The sequence below is a fragment of the Perognathus longimembris genome, chromosome 1, assembly GCF_023159225.1.
Source record: "Perognathus longimembris pacificus isolate PPM17 chromosome 1, ASM2315922v1, whole genome shotgun sequence".
Lineage (NCBI taxonomy): Eukaryota > Metazoa > Chordata > Mammalia > Rodentia > Heteromyidae > Perognathus > Perognathus longimembris.
Genome location: NC_063161.1, coordinates 10296807 through 10318505, shown reverse-complemented (window position 1 = coordinate 10318505; position 21699 = coordinate 10296807). Strand labels below are relative to the sequence as shown.

Genomic DNA, 21699 nt, shown 5'->3' with positions numbered 1-21699 from the left:
GCACAGACCTGAGGTACCTCCTCTGAATCAGGTAGGAATTCAGTGACTCATTAATTATAGAGCTTACACCAGGGGTGGTAGGCCAGCTAGCTTCTCTGGAAACTGCTCTGGAAATCCATCCCTCCTCAATATTGGAGGGTCTGCTGGGATCTCCCCCACTAATATACTGAGGGTCTCAGAAAACCCTAACAAAGATGCTTAAACCTCAATTCCAACCTACTCACTGTGGGGTGAACCCACAGATGAAAACAAATCCTACCTATATTAACCATTCCTACTTCCTAAATAAGCATTTTTTTCTCTCTCACTACATAGCTATACAAGAAATGGGAGATGCCTTTGTCTATCCCGATTTACACTTAAAATTTTCTGCTGAAAGACTGAAAAGACAGACACAGACACAGACACACACACACACACAGACACAGACACACACACACGGGATAACTGAGGGAGACAAAAAGAGGAAGGAGAGAGGAAGCAGGAGACACAAACAGACAGAAAGATAAAAACAGATATGGGAGTGAGGTCCTTCTTTCCCACACAATCTATGATCCCATAAGGAGCTTACTTCTAGGTTTATTACAGCCTAAACCACAGGAGACTAATCCTTAAAACAATCACCATCATTCTTGGTATTGCCCAAATCAAGTTTCTTACTGAATGGGAAAAAAAAATAAAACACCACAACTATTTATAGCCTCTTTACTTAGATGATATCCTTTTTAGCATTTTGTTATATGTATCCAAAGCAATCTAAATCATATTTGATGGCCTACTAACAGAATAGGAAACTGATCCAGTTGCGGAGCCTTAGTGACCCCTCCTCCCCTCTTTGACCTTTGTGCACTTCAAATTTGGCCTGAGAAGAAAGGCTGATGTTCCAAGAGGTTAATGGTGATTTAGCATGCAGAATTCACCAAAGCTCTTTGGACAGAAGTGGCCACAATGGCTCCACCCACAGTCTGCCCCATGTAGGGAGCAAGATTTCTCTTTCATTTACCTAGTTAATTCACTTCCCTTCCTATTTTTTTCAGAGTCTAAAATGTTTGTGTTTTTTTTTTTTAGATTCTATTATAAATTTTTTTATAAAATACAATCAAAGGAAAAACAAATAACTAGAATCTAGAATCCTTCTACTTAGAGGTAGAATATGTTACATATTCATTCAAAATTATCATGTGTCTTTCCTCTTAAATGATTACAAAAGTATACACAATACAATTAAATTAGGGGGAAGGGAGAAGAATTCTGTGTGTTTTTCTAAACTTAGTATTACATCCCCAGTACTTTCCCTTTCAATTAATTCAACCAACATTCAACACTGATATTAAATCAATGAAAATCTTATTAAAATACTTCTGAAAAACTTCCAATACTCCATTGTAAAGATTACCATGATCAGCAGATCAATATTCCTTTTATTTGTGCCTAGTGCTTATCAGTACTAAAAAAGACTCCTTTTATCTATCTTTATTTTCGCAGGACAGTGAAAAAAATATATGGACAGGAAGACAAAGATATGGAAGATATGAAGATAAGTACAAAAGTATGTACAATTTTTAATGTATATGTGCATAACAATTTTGTATATAAATATAAGGATTTTGTATATATGTGCGCATATATACACACACATATATAAATGTGGGGGGAACTATATATATGTATACAAGAATTTTGAGAGATATTGTTCAACTACTAAAAAGTCCATTTTGATATTTATTTGCAATAGTCACTTTCATGAGGGTAAATCCCAATGCATACATGCCAATAATGACTGATAAACATTTTTATTTTTATATTCTTTTCTTTGGTCAGGCTTGAACTCAGGGCATAGGTGCTATTCCTGAGGTCTTTTGTGTTCAAGGCTAGTGCTCTACCAGTCTGAACCACAGGTCTACTTGCGGTTTTTGACTGGCTAATTAGAGATGAGTTTCATGAGAACTTTTCTGCCAGGACTACTTTCAAATTGTGTTCCTCAGATCTCAGCCCCCAGAGTAGCTAGGATTACAGGTGTGAGCCAATGGTGCCCAGCAGCTTTTATTTTTTTTTATTTTTTTATTTTTTGGCCAGTCCTGGGCCTTGGACTCAGGGCCTGAGCACTGTCCCTGGCTTCCTTTTGCTCAAGGCTAGCACTCCGCCACTTGAGCCACAGCGCCGCTTCTGGCCGTTTTCTGTATATGTGGTGCTGGGGAACCGAACCTAGGGCCTCGTGTATCCGAGGCAGGCACTCTTGCCACTAGGCTATATCCCCAGCCCAGCTTTTATCATTTTTATAAGAACTTATTTTCTATTTTTGTAAATATATATGTTATAATAGCTAATAAGTAGATAATACACATATTTAAATTTCTTTCTCAAATTTCCTTGTCTTTTCCTCATTCTTCTCATGATCATTTTTTTCTAATTTATCTGTAATAGCTCTTCATGTATTGTTAATCTTTTTCATTCTATCACCTGCCATGATTTTTATAGTTGCTCATTCTAATTTTTCCATTCCACCTCGTCAAACTGAACACATTTCTTTTGAACATATAGAAACCTTCCTTGATCCTAAACCAAAATTTCCATATTTTCTTCTACTTTTTTTAAAGACTAATGCTTTTCAACTTTAAGTTTTTAATCAATGTTTATTTTCATATCTGGAAATCTTCTATCAGATCATTTCCCAAATGCTCAGTGTTCACAAACATGTCTTTGGCTGAGTAATCTATTCCTTCTCTATAGGTTGAAACTTTTTTCTGGAGCAAGGGCTGATAGACAGACAGAACATAAATTACCACTTCCCCTTTTCATGTTCACAGCAGATAAAAGTCTCTCCCAGGACCCTAACCTGAGAGTCAAGGAAAAGAAAGCCTCAGCATTCTTTCCTGGACTGAGAGTCAATTATAAGTAAGCTCATGCTAACAGAACAGGTGCAGATCTAAGGACAGGAGGGGTCCATCTTTCTGGACTTGGCACTATAGTGGGTGAGTCAGATGCATCACCAATATCCAGACACCAAAGAAAAGTAAGAACAAAGAGCACAATGACAGGCGTAAATGACAAGAATACAGCACAGTTGGCATGAAGACTCATAGCAGAGGAATCCAATATGCATCGAATGACAGGTAAGAACAATTTCCTTGCAATTTAAACTAACTTCTAAAGGACAGATGGGGAGAGGAAAGAACGTAAAGATTTTTATTTGGGTAACTTGGAGAATTACATAACCAAGTAACCAGGAAGCAAAAACAGGTCTTGTTTGAGAGGAGTGAGGGCTGAGAGGAGGGGGTAGACCAATGCAGAGAAGAATGGTTGGTGAATAATCACAATATGCAATGTACATATGTGGAAATGGAACTTGGAACTTAAGAAGATTAATGGAGTTGGGAAAGAGGAGAGAGGAGAATGATGGAAAGGGTGCCATGGTACTCATAAAACTGACATGTTGAATGGAAAACTGTTCCAACTACCGAAATATGATAAAACCTTTTAAAAGGTAAAAATAATTTAAGTACAGTTGTGTGTGGGTGTGCACATGCACACATTCATGTGCATGCACACACGAAAGCAACAATAACAATGAAAAACAAACCAATCGTTAGCCTGATGCAAGCAGCTTTGGAATATAGTGAGAGGAAAAGGCCCACTGGTTGAATTAGAAAGGTCAGAAAAAAAAAACACTGCATAAACTTGCTTGCGCCCAATGCCCTGTTCCGGGGTTCAGGACACAGCTAGGAAGAGTCCATAAACACACTAGTCTTTCTCTGGGGAACAACAATGGAGGAAGGTGTGGATTTTACCTGGGAATCAACACCCTTAAGTTGTACTACACATGGTGTATGTCTGTACTCAAGTTACCTCAAGCGGAGAATGGAATCCATATGATTAAGACAGATGGTGCCTCAGGTGACTGGCAGCAACAAGAAAAAAAACAGGTTTTCAGGGAAACACAACATTATACTTCAGTACTTTCAAAAATTCATCATAGAGTTTTGCAGAATACTCTGCAATAAAGGTAAAAGAAATAAAGGTGAAAACCCCAGGTACAGGCCAGGCTAGGGACTAAGTGCCAAATAAATATTATTGGATATGATTATTATGTTATTGCCATTTTCTATGAATATTGTTGCATACCATGGTATCATTTTGCTTATTGACATTTTCTCCATTTCTTATTATTAAAATTATTAGAGGTTGGTATTTTCTTATACATATTAGCTTTCAAAATTTAAAATTTCGAATTGCTTTTTCTTTTTCCTTACTTTCCTTTCCTTACTGTCATTAACTCTATTTCCCTTCTGCTATCCTGGGGGACACCATTGTTCATAATTCAATTACCAAATGAGATGTGAGATTCATTTATCATCATCTTTGTTCCTGAATAATGAAGGAACGGAAGGTGACTAAAACATCTTCTGTGACAGCTTTGGGCACAGTCCATAAACTCTGAAATGTATGAAATGTGTCTCTTTTGTATGTTGCGAATTAAGACTGTAATTTTACATTTTATTTCTTATTGAATTAAATAAACATTTGGGGAAATGTCTTTCTCTTAATTTTCAAGTATTTTGAACTAACTGTTCAGAAGCTTTCTACTTGTATGGTTATCTAGTTATATGCGTTACCTGAAATGTCTTTCCTTCCTTTCCCCTTCGTAAACCACAAACAGATGTTTATATTTTAGAATTTAATGAGGTTTTGTGGACCAAAGGTGATCACTAATATAAGATTTTCATGAACACAAAATCTGTGTCACTTCTAAATCCAATCCAATCATCCTTCCAAGAGGGTTTTAAAACAATCATGATCATATAGTATTTTGTATGGTTTTGAGACAAAGTTTTCACATTTGTACTTAGTTTTACAATGATTATCTACAGATCATTCTATAGAGTAACTTCATTTAGTACATGCTGCCTGCTCCTGAAAATGAGACATTTTCCCTCATTGATTATTCATTGCTCTGACTTTTTTTGGGTGACTGGGAAATGAGTTATGATGGCGTCTTTAAGATCTATATATGGAATTCCAGCCCAGCACATCATTGTTTCTATTCTCTTTATAGAGGGAACTTGGGTGGTTACACCTGAACATAATTATTAGAAAAGACCCAAGTAGAATTTTTGTTCTAAAACAATGTGTATCTCTGCCTTTTCCCCTTCTATTGGGGTTAAGTTAAGTTCCAATATACTGTCCATGGCCACCAGCTATCCACGGCCAGTGAGCCTCTTGGACACTGAGATGTGCAAGGTACACAGCAGCTTTATACAACTTCATATGAAAACATTAATGAATGTAAAAGATGTCATCAGCAATTTAAAAGTATAGAAAGGGCTAGTAATCAAAATAGATACTTTCATAAAACACAGGCCATAGACCCAGGGAACAGAATAGAAAGCCTAGAATTAAACCTATGCATCCATAGACAAGTGATTTTTTAAAATGTCTTAGAACTGTTTTGGAAAATGACAGTTTTCAAATAAGTGGTGCTGGGAAAATTGGGTATCCATATGCAAAAGATTGAAATTAGGCTCTTATCTCTTACTTGGTACAAAATTAACTTAAAAACCAGTAAAGACCCAAAGCAATAAAACTACTAGAAGGAAACACAGAAGAAGCTTTTTAGGATACTGGAATAGGCAAGGAATTTTCAAATAAGACACCCAAAGCACATGACCAAACATAGAGAAATGGATTACACTAAAAAGCTTCTGCACAGCAAAGGCAAAGGCAGCAGTCACTGGGATGAAGTGATAGGCCTACAGAATGGAATCAAATATAAATGACAGTTATTATTTGTAATACACAAAGAACTCCAAACATCATAAGATAAAGAAAATTAAAAATAGGCAGTAGATATAAATAGGCATTTGTCAAAGAAGACATATAATGGGCAAGAAATGTGGGAAAAGATGCTTCATATCACTAATCGTCAGAAAAATGCACATACAAACCACGCATGCAGGAGCCACATAGATAACCCAGGAACCAATATAAGCTATTAAAAAAAATGAGAGGCACTTTTTCTGGACTTGTAACCACTCTACCTCTGCCAGACCTCTTTTAAAATATGAGATCATAAAGAAGGAATGATCAGTTCTCATAACCCCATCAAATATTCTGAAAGCAAAGGCACAATATCTACCCCCTGATGAAAGTCCTCAGAAACTAGTAGGGGAAATGGGAAAATTTAAGGGATCATGGCATCATTAAATACAGACACTCCTTGACTTAAAAGAGAGCCAATCCCACTATAAGTTGAAAATTTCTTAACAAAATTCATTCAGTACAATTGGTACCAGTGACTCATGTCTGTAATCCTAGTTACTCAGGAGGCTGAGATCTGAGGATCATGCTTTGAAGCCAGCCCTAGCAGGATTCAAGTCCATGAAACTCTTATCTCTAATTAATCACCAAAAATTCAGGAATGGGGCTGGGGATATAGCCTAGTGGCAAGAGTGCCTGCCTCGGATACATGAGGCCCTAGGTTTGATTCCCCAGCACCACATATACAGAAAACGGCCAGAAGCGGCGCTGTGGCTCAAGTGGCAGAGTGCTAGCCTTGAGCTGGAAGAAGCCAGGGACAGTGCTCAGGCCCTGAGTCCAAGGCCCAGGACTGGCCAAAAAAAAAAAAAAAAAAAAAAAAAAAAAAAAAAAAAAAAAATTCAGGAATGGAGCTGAGGGCCCAACTAGTAGAGCACTAGCGTTGCACATAAAAGCTCAAGGCCAGCACCCAGGCCCAGAATTCAAGCCCAAGGACCATCACTAATGAATGAACAAATGAATGAATAAAAACAGCATTAAATGCACATAGCCTCTGGAAACTCACAGCTGGGCAACATAGCCCACTGAAGACATGGGTTATTGGCCCTTTTCAATGCAGTGCCAACCAGGAGCTACAGGACTCTGCTGCTGCCCAGCACAGGGGGGCTTCTAATCAATATAGCCAGTAGGAAAAAAAAAATCACAATTGAAAATATGATACATCATTTCAGCTGAATACATATTGCTTTTTGCATCACTGTCAAGGAGAAAAAAAAAAAAACAACGTGAGTTCAACTACCTTTCCATGAGTGGGGATCAACTATGAGTGGGGACAGCCTGTATGTGAAAGGCTTTCATGTGAAGTTTTCTTCTCTGGCCAAGAATTTGTGAAGTACCTAACTATGTGCCACACATTGTGTAAGGCACTATTTAATTACACTGAATCATCCATCACTGGTAAAGGTGAAATAGAGTTAGAGAGTCTGATAGACCACTGGCTTCTACAGGTGTTAACATGTACCAAGAGGATATACAGCTTGTTTAATTCCTGCCCCTCTGCGGGGTATCCAAAGACAGATCTGGTCCCCATGAGATGTGCCTCTGTCTACTGGAACTGCTCCAGCCCCAAGGAGATATCTAGTCACAGCACTTGAACTTCAAAGTAGCCAAGTATAGCATGGGATAACTCCAAGTCCAATTTTGGGAAACAGCACACATTATAAAGAATCATTTTTTGAGATCTTGGGCAATTTACTATCACCTCTAGGCAGGCTCTCTCTCTCTCTCTCTCTGATGAGTATTAGGTCATATTACTCTGTGATACTGACTTCATGCTCTCTTTGTTTGTCTGGTTGAAAATATACAGTGTTCAGGAAAGTAAATTTTCCTAGGAAACGAGAGAAAGCAGGCAGCAGTTTACTGTCCCTCCAGGGAGAAGAACAATAGATGTGTGGCTCCCAAAGGGTTGCAGGGGTCTGAGAGATTACAGTTATCTAAAGAGAGCTCCTGCATACTCTACAGAGACCTGCACAAAGGCAATTAAGGATGACTAGGAAGCCAAGTTGCAGAGTCAACCATCACAATCGCAGTCCTGAATCCTGCTTCATAATCTTTCTGATGTTGGTAATGAACAGGCATCAGGTCTAAGAGAAAAGAAGATAAATTAGGGCTCCCTGCTAGACAGGTGAATCATGAAACAGCCATCGCCCCAGCAGCTTTACTTTATGAGCTTAGTATCATCTGCACCTTAGTGGTGGCATGGGGGTGACTTTCTGGGCGACATGAGGCAAGATTAAAGGCTGGTAGACATGTAGGGCCTTGTCTGAAAGCTGGCAAGAATTGTTTTGCTGATTTAAAGCAAACCATGTAAGGAGTAATGATGGTTTAGTTCAGAACACAGTCATTGGAATGGGAACCCCAGGGTCATCCCAACCCTCCACAGCACCACTCCAGTGGGTCACTTTTATCACCAGCAGGAAGCTCTGAGGTACAGGATGTGGCCATTGGATACATTTTAACACCCAGAACACCATAGAATGGGTCAACTTTCATCCCCGTAGGGCTTTAAATGGAGACTTCTGGCTTCATATGTTCAAGAACAGCCAGAAAGGAACAGCACAGAGAGCTGAGCAGGCTCTTGTCTAAAATAGAATTACAGTCAACATCTTAAACTTACACAAGCCACAGAAAGGGAAATGTAACCTAGGAGACAGATCTGGGATTATGGAGATAGGCTGGATGTGGAGTTTAAAAACATAAAACCAACTTATTGATGCCTTAGTTTCCTTTTCTGGAAAATGGGGACAATAGTACCTGCTCTAGACAGTTGTTGGCAAAATTTAGAAGATAAGCACATAAAATGTAAGAAACAAAGTGAGTGTTACATAAGCAACTGATGTGAGCCACACTCCTCAGGGCTCTTGGTCATGGAAAAGAGGAATCTGCATTTCAGGTGCACATGCACAAGACAGGGGCCTTTTCATTGTCTAGCGGCCACAGCTCATGTCTCCGTCCTTTATTTGAGATCTAAACAGCATCTGGGTCTACTGAATTATGCAATCTTCTATCTCATATCATTTCATTTCAAAAGGGAAAAGTCAAATACCAGCCTTGGCATTTATTAGCTGCCTGATCTTAAATAAATATTCTTCAACTCTGTGCTCTAGTATATGAATTATCTGTAAGATAGAAAGACTCAAACCTTTCTCCATCCCACAGGCTGTGCTAAGAAGTGATGGATGGCATACTGCCATCTAAAAACCTCTAAACCCAAATAAGTCCTCCCCTTCTTCCTCCTCTAGAGGAAGCTTGGAGCAGCATGCCTTGAACAGAGTTCAGAACCCAGAGACACCCTCAGTGCTGGTAGCCTGTTGATAGGTGAACTTAGACACTGAAAATAAATGGGCTAAGCAAACATCAGGAAGAAGAACCAGCATTTCCCAGGCTGTGGAGACAGGCAGGCAGAGCACGACACTATTTGCAAATCCACACTAATTGGTCATTATAGACAGAAGTATACCAGTCCACTGCGAATTTCCCACAGTTCATTTTTAATCATGCACCAATCCGTCATAAATTTCCTATTCCCTGTTACTTCATCTACAGCAGTAACAGATATAATAAGGGGCCCACAGGAGCATTTCTGAGAAATGCCATTTCCAACAGCTGTACAAAGCAATTTCTTGGAGGCATATCAGGGGAAGCCATCCTATAAGTCTGGTACCATCTGACATGATTATCTCACATAACTACAGAACACAGCCTGAGTCCATTTCTTCCTGTTCTTCTTCCTTCTCTGGTGTCTCATTCAGGTTGATGTTTTAATGATTTTCCTACTTCTCAGGTGTCCCAATAATGAAAAAAAAAAAACCAAACCCAAAACTTGCCTGGGTTACATTGAAGGTTCAAGGCCAGCCTGAGCTACCCAGTGAGACGTTCTTTCAAAAAGCAACAAACAAATTAAGAATAACAAATATAAATTCATTCTTCTCAGGACTGCTATTGAGACTTGGGTTGATTACTTTTGGAGCTGGCTTATTTTATTATTATTATTGTTATTGTTATTTTTTTGCCAGTCCTGATGCTTGAACTCAGCGCTTGGGCTCTGTTCCTTAGCCTCTCTATGCTCAAGGCTAGTGCTCTAACTTGAGCCACAGTGCCACTTCCAGCTTTTTCTGTGTATGTGATATTGAGGAGTGGAACCCAGGGCTTCATGCATGCTAGGCAGGCACTCTACCACTAAGCCACATTCCCAGCCCCTGGAGCTGGCTGATTTATGTCAGTACAGAGTCATAGGTAGGCAAATCCCTGGAGGCTCAGTGAGACACAAGCCATCATGGCATAGAAGTTCAGGTGTGAATTCAATGTGTATCAGTCACTTAAAAAAATCTGCATAACCAGATGAAAGAAAAGCAAAGAAAGCAAAGAAAATGGAATCAGACTTGACTCTGACCCTTCTAGAACTTATAGTCTAGGGGACAGACTGACATTTTGCAAGCTCATCAGATAATAGCATGAAAGACTGTACTCAGTGTTGAGTTTCCTGAAGAAATACATGTGATCTTATCAGAATGCATTAACAATGGGACACTTCTGAGATGTGGAATGAGGCTGGCTCTCAGTTTTCCTGAGTAGACATAGCTGCAGTAAAAGAATTTGGAATTAGCTAGCAACAGGAAGAGAAAGAATCTGGAGAAATGCACTTAGCAGAGAAGAAATCACATGCAAAATTGTGGTATCTGTCTTAAAGGCAGTGGGAAACCACTGGAAAGTTTAACCAGAGGTAAGGAGGGGCAAGAGAGGGATTGCTGTTTAGAAAACCAATCACTACAGAACTGTAGATTTGGAGAGGAAATATGAAAAGAGTATAAGTTCAGAGACTAGGCTGAAAACAAGTTTCCACTATGCTGGGAAAGACGGAAGCTTAGACTGGAAGATGGTAGGACAGATGAGGCCAAGTTAGGATACTACATGGTTAGATATAAGGTGAAGGGAACACATATCAAAGATGAGCTATCAATTCTAGAAGGCAGCTATGTGAATGATAGAACCAGGAGGGAGGGCAGTGCCAGGAAGGGGGTCTTGCAGGAAAGAGAGATAGATTATTGCTTTGGCTGTGTCAAGTTCAATAATCCATAAATTATGACTATGGAAAAATTCTTTGTAATGTGTTCAAACTCACTGTCCTAATGAATTCTGACAACAATCTCAGAGGATTCAGGAATAGAAATAGCAGTTATCAATTACTAGAGAAATATGTATGTGTTAGGAATCCTATATCATGTTTTCTGTATTACAGGTTGGGTTAGAAAAGAAGACTCTAAACACAGTACCCTTTAGGGTCATAGCAGATTATATTTTTTTAGAGGATTGGGGTGTGTGTGTGTGTGGAATCCTGTCTTCATTGCCTCCTTTTTCACCCATGGTTAGAGCATGGTGCCCCTGGCACCTTACCGCTTTCGTTCCCTAAGGGCAGTGGATGGCATACCAAACCACAACATCAAGAGTGTCTTCAGTAATATTTGGCCTTTGTCTTGGCTTCAAAGGAGAATGAAATGTTTCTTTTGTTTGTTAGAGAAGGTCGTGCTCTGCAGCCCGTTATGACCTTAAACTCAAGGTCCTCTGCCTCAGCCTCTCAGGTGCTAGGATTATAGGCCTGGGCACCATATCCAACTCATTCTGTACTTTCTTGTGAAGCACAAGATGCATTCTTGCATAGGACAGGCACAGAGAAAGGCAAACCATGAGCACAGGGATACAGGAACCCTTTCCAGCCAGCTGCTGCACCTCCTCTCACATTGCTTTTCCCCATGGTGTTGGCACTACGACCCTGGGAGATAGAGTGGCTTGCTTTCACCTTAATTAGTGCAGCAATTTGCTAAATTTTGTTTTTCCCTTTTTAAGAGTGTTAATCAATTTTAGCTCAGAATAGATTGGAATGGCAAGCAAATTACCATGACAATCCCCAAATGCTAAATTCTGAACATCCAGATCAAACTCAGAGCCTAAAGTATGTGAAAAATCACAAACTCTGGCCTGCATCTCCATGATCTATATAAAATGTTATGGCTCTGAAATGAAAAGATAATGGCTTTATGAGGTTTGGAGCAACCTGCTTTACAGAATCAGCCTCATGCTTAGGTTTGGTTCTTTCCATAGTGACTGGAGATAGAGCACTGGCAGCTTATTGCAACATTATATGTTCTCTAATAATAGCAATTTGTTAAACCCATAAGCATTATAGGGCACCTGCTAAACTCCAGAGATACAGAAAAGTATACCTCATGTCTCCCCCACCCCTTTCCTATACCCCTCTCTTCCAGGAAGTCTACCAGAGAGGCAAATGAATAGAAAAATCCTTCCTCTTTCCTGGAGAAGTCAGGGAAAATTCCAAAAAGAGAAGACAATGTAGCTAAGTCCCACAGGATGAGTAAGACTATGATAAGAACAGTAAGAATGACATGTTAGATAGATGAAAAAATATGATCAAAGACTCAAGTGTATGAGCGAGAAGGGTTCTCTCACACTTAGGTAAAAGAGACAATATGCAGGAATGAGAAAGAGATAGGGCAGGAAGTAGAGTCAAGTGTCAACATATAGAGAACTTCTTAATCAAACGTTGATTTCAAGATAGTGTAATGGAAGGTTTTGAAGCCAGGGAATGAGATGACCAAATGGTTTTCAACACTAAGGCACAGCATTCTCCTTAATACTTAACCAGCATAGTCTATGAAAGCATATTCACACATCCTCTTTCGTTTGTCTCTCTTAAATACCCCATGATTTGGAATCATAACCGTCTTCTAGGAGTAACAAAGTAGGCTGGCAGAGATGTATATGATTTACTTTGTGTTTTATGACCTGGTAAATGACAATACACAGTTTCAAAGCCAAGCCCAGCAGACTCTGAGCTCATCATTTACTTCATTGGGCAACAGGATCCTGTTATGATTTTACCATGAAAACCATTTTCAGATACCTCCCAGGCAAGTGGTCTCTAGTCTCTATGAAAAGCCTTGGAGGCTAGAACTGTTCAAATCTATATGGCTCCTGTGTTCAAGAAGTCGTTAATACTTCCAGTAATAAAAACAGACAACCCTACTTACATCTTAGACGTTGTCAGCTAAGAGGTTAGGTTTCTGACATTGCTAGTCTACTTAACCACGCATAACACAAGGTCCCATTGGGAGCGTAACAGAGAGTCTGCTCTCCCAGGTCCTATCCCACTTCCATTCTTACCTTGAGCTCATCTGCGTTGTAGAAGTCCACACGCACAGCAGGGACCATCCATGTCTGGAAAAGTGTGGCCAGGATTTGCTCTGCGATGGAGTCAGCAATGAGGTGGAAGTGCAGAGGGTTCCGTCTGTTGGGGGACAGAGGAGGGGGCCTTTGATTCCAGCTACGAAAACCCACTTATTTCCAAGTTGCTAAGTCAGAGTAGCTTCCAACAGCAATGGTGAAAATAAGTTAGACATGGGCCCTAATGGTACTTCTTGGATGTTAGCATTGAAAAGGGGAGAGGCTATCTACCCCCAGCTTCAGATATAGAGGGCAAAACAAACCCAAAACCATAGATGGTAAAGTCACTGGCTGTCAATACCCACTGTACCTGAAACTAAAGCAATGGGGTAAAAATTAGAAATAGAAGACATGCAAACAGTTTGTCCAGCCTTTATTACATTGGCTTTAGTGCAGAAACACATCCACAGAGGGCCAGGTCTTCAGACTACTGGCTGTGGCAGCTAGCAAGACACTGCTGGCTTAGAGCAAGGGTAAGTTGGGTTTCATGTTTGTTCTGCTCCAAAAGAAAGCTAGGTTTTCAAAATGGAGTGATCTGGAGACCCATTATAGAGTATCAATCTGTAGTCAGTTTTAGTATTTCTACAACTTCTATTCAATCAACTTCTTACTGGGCTGCAGCCTAATAGCTGTTTGACACAGGGGCAAAGCTTCTGGTGGAAATGGAGTCTAAACCTAGTTTGGGCATTTATTAGTGGCAATCTTGAATGTGTCCTTTATATCTCTACATTGCTACTTCGTCATGCTATTGAAAGTATTGAAAGAAATCACTGCTCATAAGGCCACGGTGAGATAGTAAATACAATTTACGACATATCACAAATAAAGAGGACAATTATAAATAGGAGATATTATAGAAAATGTGCTAAGCACAAAGCAGTACAGTACTTCAAGAAGCACTGTCATAAATACTGGTCCAATGCTAATAATAACCAGCTGATCCACAGTATTGTGAATGAACAGCTACTAGAAATAAAGCAGCTGGGGAATCTACAGATGGGAATGAGTAGGCCCTGGCCTCAGGAACCTCACAGTGTTCAAGATAAACAGAGGATCAACAGGTGAAATTGAGCTTGAGGCCGAATTAGGAAAAAAAGAACACAAAGTTCTGTGAGAGTGAAGAGAATAAGGGACTCATTCTGCTCAGGTCAGAAGAATATGTGGGAGGAAAGTAGTAAGTGTGACTCTGAACACAAAGGGAAAGGGGACACTCTCCATGGAGAGACAGGGCTGCCTATAGCTTAGGCCAGGCTGCATTACAGTGGAAATTGAGAGAAGGGAAACCAGGAACAGAGAAAGAGGGACAAGAGTTTGTGCAGAAGGCAATGCAACAAACATGAAATTTAACAGTTGGGGTCTCAGCTAGCTGTGGGGGCCAGTGTGACCTGCTTTAGGTCAGTCTCTGTGTGGCAGCTCCCCAATCTTGTCCTAGGTATGTGCACACATGCAGACATTTTCTTGGTCTCAGCCTTGGGCATGTCTATGTTGTTTTTTTTCCCCCATGGTCTCCTCTTGCACATGTTACTCAGACAATACTTCTTAAGCACATACGTTTGTCAGGCAAGGAGCTGGACGCTGCAGACATAAGAGTTGAAAAACAAACAACTGTTTCTCATATTGCTTAGTCTTGTCTTCCCTTTGGCCTTCCCATTCAGCAGGGGGTAAATTACCTGTGCTCATTTCTGAGGTCAGTCATCATTTGCTACTAGAGTTCTAGATTGATGTCCCATGTCTAGGTCATGGCCCTGACTAACAGTCAACTCTGCACCATGCACCCACCATAACCATGGCAAGGCATGGCTTTCTGTTTATCTTTACCTTTCACTTCACTGGGAGCTCAGTGAGCTTAAGGATCATGTCAGTTGTGTTCAAATAGACCCTGCTGTGATTCATAGCAGTTTAATAAACAAACTGGGTATGTGGGTAGGTAAGGGGACCTGGCTTTCAGAAGATTCGGACTAGGTAGACTGAAATGAAGATGTGACTGAGATAGCAGGCCATCATCTGAATGTGGGTTTCAAAGTACATGTGTCTGTCCCAATGGAACAGGAGGGGCTAATAGGATTTGCTTATTAGGTCACAGGGTACCAATGCTCTCCATACACTAATCATTATTCTGGGAGGGGGTTCCTTTATAAAAGGACAAGTTTAGCCCCATCTTGCATCCCCCCTCCCTCTCTTGCCCTTTTGCTTTTTCCATGGGATGATACAGCAAAAAAGAGCTTTGCCAGATGCTGGCAACCTGATATTGGATTTTCCAACCTCTAAACCCACGAGCCAATACATTTCCACTTTTTTATAAATTACTTAGTTGGTGGTATTCTGTTTTAGTAGCATTATACAAATAAGACACAATGTTCACAGAGTGCCAGTGGTGATCTTGAGTGGGTGGAGGTAACTTTAGGACAAGGGATCCACCTAGAAAGGCACAATGAAAGACAATGATGAATCTGGAATGGAGGAGGTGAGCGTAAGGTGGGGGCACAAAAGGCAGGTGGTATATGTGACTGGTGAGTCTGGGCCTGACGACAATTATCCAAGGGAAACTGTAACACATGGACTCAATGGTGACAAGAGAAAATCAATCAAGGAAGTAATTGGCTGTGTGGAGTCAGTGCCCAGGATTCATGGGAGGGCTAAAAGGCTGGGTTTTCCCCCTTGCCCATAGCATGGGTTTGGCAGGGACATCTCCTGGGGTGTAACAGGGACAGTAGTGAGGACACTTCTAGAGTTGATGATACATGACAACTGTGCAGGAGGCCTTTGCAAGGAAGAGGACAGGAGTTCCAATTCTCAAAGCTTATATGATGTGTCTAGGAACTGCGTGGCAATGAAATGAAAACTGTGGATGGGAAGAAATGGAGGCTGGGGTGGGGAGGGGACCTCAGTAGGATATAAGGAAAGAGAAGATGGAAAGTCCTATATGGATCGATCATACATAGTACACCATGTAGGGGACACCAATTGAATGCTAGGAATAGGGAGGCAAGATCTGAATGTGTGAATTTCTAGCCAATGGGAACTTCATTACCCAAGAGAAAAACGAGCCAGACAAAGTTTGGAGGCTCAGCAGGCAGGAACCCAGTGTTACAATTCCAGGACTCTCCGGTCTGTGGTTGAAGAGCAGAAGATGCACCAGAAGGGACCGCAGGAGCAGGCTTTGGAGGAAGATGTACAAACACCAGATGGGGCTTCCTGCCTTCCCTATTCTTCTTTAAGTCTCTCTCCAAGAGGGAGCATAAATCCATTTAAAAAATTACTGATAATAGGACTAGGTGTCTGTATTGTCAAAGGAATTTTTACCTCATTAGCTTTCCTTATTAGAAAAATATGCAAGTGCTTAATGAGAGGGTATGTTGAGCCTCCAGCCAGGGGACCACTAACACCCTGTCTCAGCCACGAATGGCTGGATATCCCACAACAGCCCGTGTTTCACTTGTCAGGCGAGATCCTCAGAGGGGTTTTAGTCACGTTCCACTCTTGAGTACCATCATGAGAACCGGGATGTCCTTGCAACTGTGGATCCTCAGATGTCACCTCTCAGTAGCTGTCTCCACTAAGGTGTTTGAAGCTCCAATCAAAACCCCTAAAGACCTTGCCAAAGTACCTTTCTGTAAGCCAGAACGTTGTGCTTTAAACTGTAATATGAAGTGCCAACCAGAGGGTACCATTTCCCCAGCCCAAAGATTCTTTGCGATGAAGGCTCCATTTACAATAGTCTAAATAAGCTACTGATTATTTGAAGAGTATTTATGCCTTTTCTGTCTCTCCTCCACAAAGTAAGCTCCCTGGGAGAGGTGAGGAGGTCTGGGTCTATCACTCTTAACCTGCTCTACCCTAACCCCCAGAACACCATTTGGCATACTCTCACATATTTTAAATTATGGTATCAATGAGTGATTCTATTTTAAAGCCTCAAATTACCTTATCTTTTCTTGGTCCCTTCCAGGCCCTTACTCCAGCACCTTGCCTGGGTCCAAGGTGTACCACTCCACCAGCTTTACCATCTACACACAGAGCATCACCTGAGCAACTTTCCTTTCATGTCTCTCATATCCAATCACCTACAGGTCTTCAGAAGTGGTTAGGAACTGGGTCTCAGAACTCACAATGAAGTACCAGCTTCTCCTTGTCTTGATTCTGTCACATCATAATGGTGGACTCTAGTCAAACTTTTCATCTCTTAAGTCTCAGCTTCCAAATAAATTGGGCTTGACTATAATAGTTCCTATCTTATAGTTATTGTCAGACTGATTAAATAACTGAGATACTTAGAATAGAGATGTGCTGACAGTAAAGACAGGGCAAATATTAGCTAACATTATCTAGTTCAACCTTTGGTGACATGTAAGATATCTCTCCCTGTCTGTCTTGTTCCTTCCAACATACCTTCCATCATGGAAGTCATATGCTTTCTCTATACTCCACATTACCTTTTGCCCGCTGTGTGAGGTATGAGACCCAAGCTCTGATGTACACCTAACAGAACCTTCCACACCATCTGCCTTTTCAAGCTTATGTCTTCACACACCTTCTTTCAATACTGGACTTAGCCATTTCATTTTCCTCCTCAGTTCTGAATATGGCCAACTACTACTTCTATTAATAAATCTAAAAGTCTCTCTTAGGTTAACTTTTCTTAGCCATGCTACCATAAGACCAGGAATCAGCCATGTTCTTTTGTAGACTGTATTCCTGAATTTTCCTTTTCCTGACCAAATTCTCTGCCTCAGTCATTACTTCTAGCCTTTTGCTCTCAAAATATACAAAATGCCTCCAAGGAAGCCAGGATGCTTATGCAGGTGGCTGGCCAGTGACTCCCAATGCAATCTGAGCTAGAAATGTAACCTGGACTTCTGCAGCAATCTAGTGGCATTTCACTTCTCTGTTCCCTGGTAGATGGAGGCTCTGCATTGGAACTTTATTTTAGTGTCTTATCTATAGACTTGTTTTCCCACAGTTGCTTATAGTTTATTGTTTAATTTAAAAAAAGAATGAGAAACAAAGAGACCAAATGCATTTCGAAGCAATTAATGCAAAAAATGATAGAGCAACTTCTTTAACATTAGCTTAGGTAATTGTCTCTTAGATTTAACATCATCTAAAGTGCAAATGATGAAAGAAAAAGAATAGATAAACCTGACTAACTTCAAAGACTGCCTCTCTCTCTCTGTTGGGAACAGCTGTGCCTTTAAGAGGCCACAGTTGGCTTTAGCTTGTCCCCTCCCCTTCCGTCTGTAACAGGAAGAGAACCCCCCCCCCTGCCCCTGGGGGGCGAACACGTGCGTGCCATCATGGCGGGGGACTTCTACAGAGACCCAGCTCTTGGGGGGCTGTAATCCCCGCCCAGGGGAAGGTTCATGACATCACCTGATGGGCATCCCAGTCAGCCAATCAGTCAGTCAGCCCAAGTCCTTCCCCTTTCGCCTTTGTCATCGTAATAAATCCTTCTCCCCGCCCTCTGGGTGGCGGAGACCCGTTCAACCTTCAAGCTGTCTCCCCGGGATTCTCTTCCTGCATCAGACACGTGAGGGGGGCTGGCGGGGAAGGGGATTTCGTCATTTCTCCTCAACTCAGCGAAGTCCACAAAGATACGCCTTATTCCTTCTGCCAGTGGGAGGGGTAGGGCTGAGTGTCTTTCATAATTTGGGTTCAGGCATTCCCCCCGGAGATAGGGGGAAGGGGGTCCTAGAGACTCCAACATTTGGGCATCTCCTCCGGAGAAGTGAGGAGAAGGGATCCTTGAGGTCCCAACATCTCTCCTCTCTGCCAAGTCAAAATACAGGGAGAAGATTACTTGTTAAAAGAATGTCATCTGCAAACCAGGAAGAACTGCTACCAGAACCTAACCACAGTGACAGCCTGCCTGACCTCAAGTTTCTGAACTCCAGGATAATGTGAAATAAATTTGGGTTAAGTGACAAAAGAAATAAAAACAAGAGAAAACCCTTTTTGCTTCACAGGACATTGATAAAGTGACAAATATAATTCCCAAGTTGAGAGAAAAATATCTGCAAAACACATATCTGAGGAAGGATTTGTTGCTATGATAAAAATCTTTTACAACTCAAACAACAGCAAAAAGACAAGTAAGCCAATTAAAAAATAGAGATCTGAATGACCCTTTCTCAAGGAAGACATCCAAACGGTCAATAAGCACATGATAAGATGTTCATTGCCATTAATCCTTAAGGAAATACAAGTCAAAACCACAATGAGATGCATTACTCTCACACTAGAGTGCTTAAAATAAACAAGACAGACAATAACAGAGATTGGGCAGAATTCGGAGAAGTTAGAACCTACAACTGATACTTGGGGGTTTGTAAAATGATTTGTAGCTGAGAAAAAGTCAAGCACTTTCTTGAAGAAAAATTGAGTGCATAGTTACCAATTGCTGAATTACTCAGCAATTCTCTTTATGCACAAAAAGAAAAGAAAACATTGTCAGCACAATAGATTACAACATTCTTTTCAGAATTACTTATTATAGTCATGAATGGATAAACACAACACAGGGTAATCACAGACAGGAATATTATTAGTCAGTAAACAGGAAGAAAGCAGGGATTTTGCTACATTATGGATGGATCATGAGACACTATAGCAAGAAGACAATCAAAGAATTTACTATATGATAACACTGAAGTGAAATGTGGAGACTAGGCAAATCCACAGAGACAGGAAGTAGAACAGCAGTTGGTATAGAATGGGAAAAGTGAAAAGGGGAAGTGGCTGTTATCAGATACGAAGCTTCATTTTAGTGTGAGGAGAAGAATCTAATAGTAAATGATGATGATGGTAGCACTAGGACTATAAATCATTGAGATTTACACTTTTAAGAGCAAGTTTTAGCTTTTACGAATAGTAAATTCTAATTCACATTCAATTATCTGAACTGGAGAATGAGTGTTCCATGGAGTTTGGTTGGTGAATTGGGACTGTTTTGTTTGTGCACTAAGTGGTTTGCCCAGTTAGAAGTGTCTGTGATTCTCCAGACAGGCCTCTGACCAGGAGGGAAGTCCAACTCCTGCCGATATCAAGTCCATTATGCCCAGAGTTAAAAAGTTAGCCCCTGTTGTCACTGTATTTGATTCTGGTACCCTGGGTATTGTATATATGTTTGTCTCAATTAGGGAAGGGAAGAGGAACATCAAAATAGTAAGAGAAAGGGATAAAGACAAACCAATGCAACAGCAATATTTACAAGACAATATGTTGTAAACTAACTGTACAACTCGGATCTCGGGGTGAGGGTAGGGATTGGGAAGGTTGGAGAAAAATGAGGATGGAGGCAGCAAGTTTGACAAGAAATGTACTCACTACCTTATGTATATAACTGTAACCCTTCTGTATATCACCTTGACAATAAAAATAAAAAAAGTCCGTAACTCAAGATTAAGAACAAGTATTGTATTCTCTATAGGGGTGAGTTCTGCATCTTTCTTCACATTTGATTCATGATTTGGGAAGGTAAGAGACAGTTTTAATGATAAAGCCCTGCGCATTCCAAAATCAGCTAGAGGCTCCACCTAATTCTCTTTGGTTCAAAGAGAGATGAGTGCCAGTTAGGCAGATATTAAGCATGAATTGACAGCACAGGGAATCTGACCAACTGCATAATAAAAGCCCATTCAGAAGGATTAATTTTATTAATATATGATTTGAGGCTTTGGTTTTATATCTCTGTAACAGACTAAATAGTTGCTTATGCCATTCATTTGTTACAAAAATCTATAGGGATGCATTTGATTTAAGCCTGGGCAGAGCCTTCTTCCTGGATAGGCTTATGGCCATATTCTAATACGTGACAGCCCCACCTACCTTGCCTGGGTTGGAGCCTCCCAGATGCTGCTGTAGACGCACAGCTTGCTCTACACACAGATCCACACAGGATACAGAGAAGAAAGCAAAGTACACATGTGTGCCAATTTCAGCCAGCAGACTTGGCTTCTAATGAGCAATGCTTCTGCTACCTCTGCTCCCCTGTTCAGGTTAGGATGCAATACATTCAATGCTATGAAGAGGTAAAGATGCTTAAAACACTGCTTTCTCCTGCCTCTTTCATCTTCGCAAGACTGTGCTGCAGACCCTTCAAGACAATCCAGGATAAGCTTTAATTTTTTTTAAATAAAAATACATGAAGCCAAAGGAGCTGAGATCATCTTTAATTATTTTATGTTTAAAATGCAAATGTGATGGCAAATTCAGGAAATGAAATGAACCTGTGATGGCACTATGAATTTGTGACAGAGATTTAATAAAAACTTATTTGGGAAAATTACTAAAGCAGGATGAGGAGTTTTGTTTTGAGTCCTTGGCTTGAGGGAGATGAGGCATCATTGATAATATGGCAAGATTCAAGGACATGTCAGCAAAACTCTCCACAGGAGAACTTTCTAGAAAAATGTAAAGACCTCATGGTCTAGCAAAAGCAGTGTGGACTATAGAGGTTGGTAAAGCCAAGGATAAATTTCCTAGACCTGTACTTGCTTACCTGTTACCTTGAATGACTTAGTATCTCTTAGTTTCCACATCCATTTGTGGGGACACTGAGATCCATTCCACTGAACTGGAATGAAGTTGAAATGTAATCAGAGAAGCTAAACATCTGACTATTAAAATAAAATTAATTCATAGCAGGGAGCC

General features: G+C 40.6%; 1 protein-coding gene across 4 annotated transcripts in view; it reads right to left on the bottom strand.

Annotated features, from left to right (window-relative positions):
- The window catches only part of Large1 (LARGE xylosyl- and glucuronyltransferase 1), a 453235-nt gene that overhangs the window by 201835 nt on the left and 229701 nt on the right, over positions 1-21699 (bottom strand). For all 4 annotated transcript variants that reach the window (XM_048356361.1, XM_048356369.1, XM_048356383.1 and 1 more), the window contains one exon: positions 12991-13114. In XM_048356361.1, the coding sequence (XP_048212318.1) occupies positions 12991-13114 (124 nt within the window). The remainder of the gene's footprint in view (positions 1-12990; positions 13115-21699) is intronic.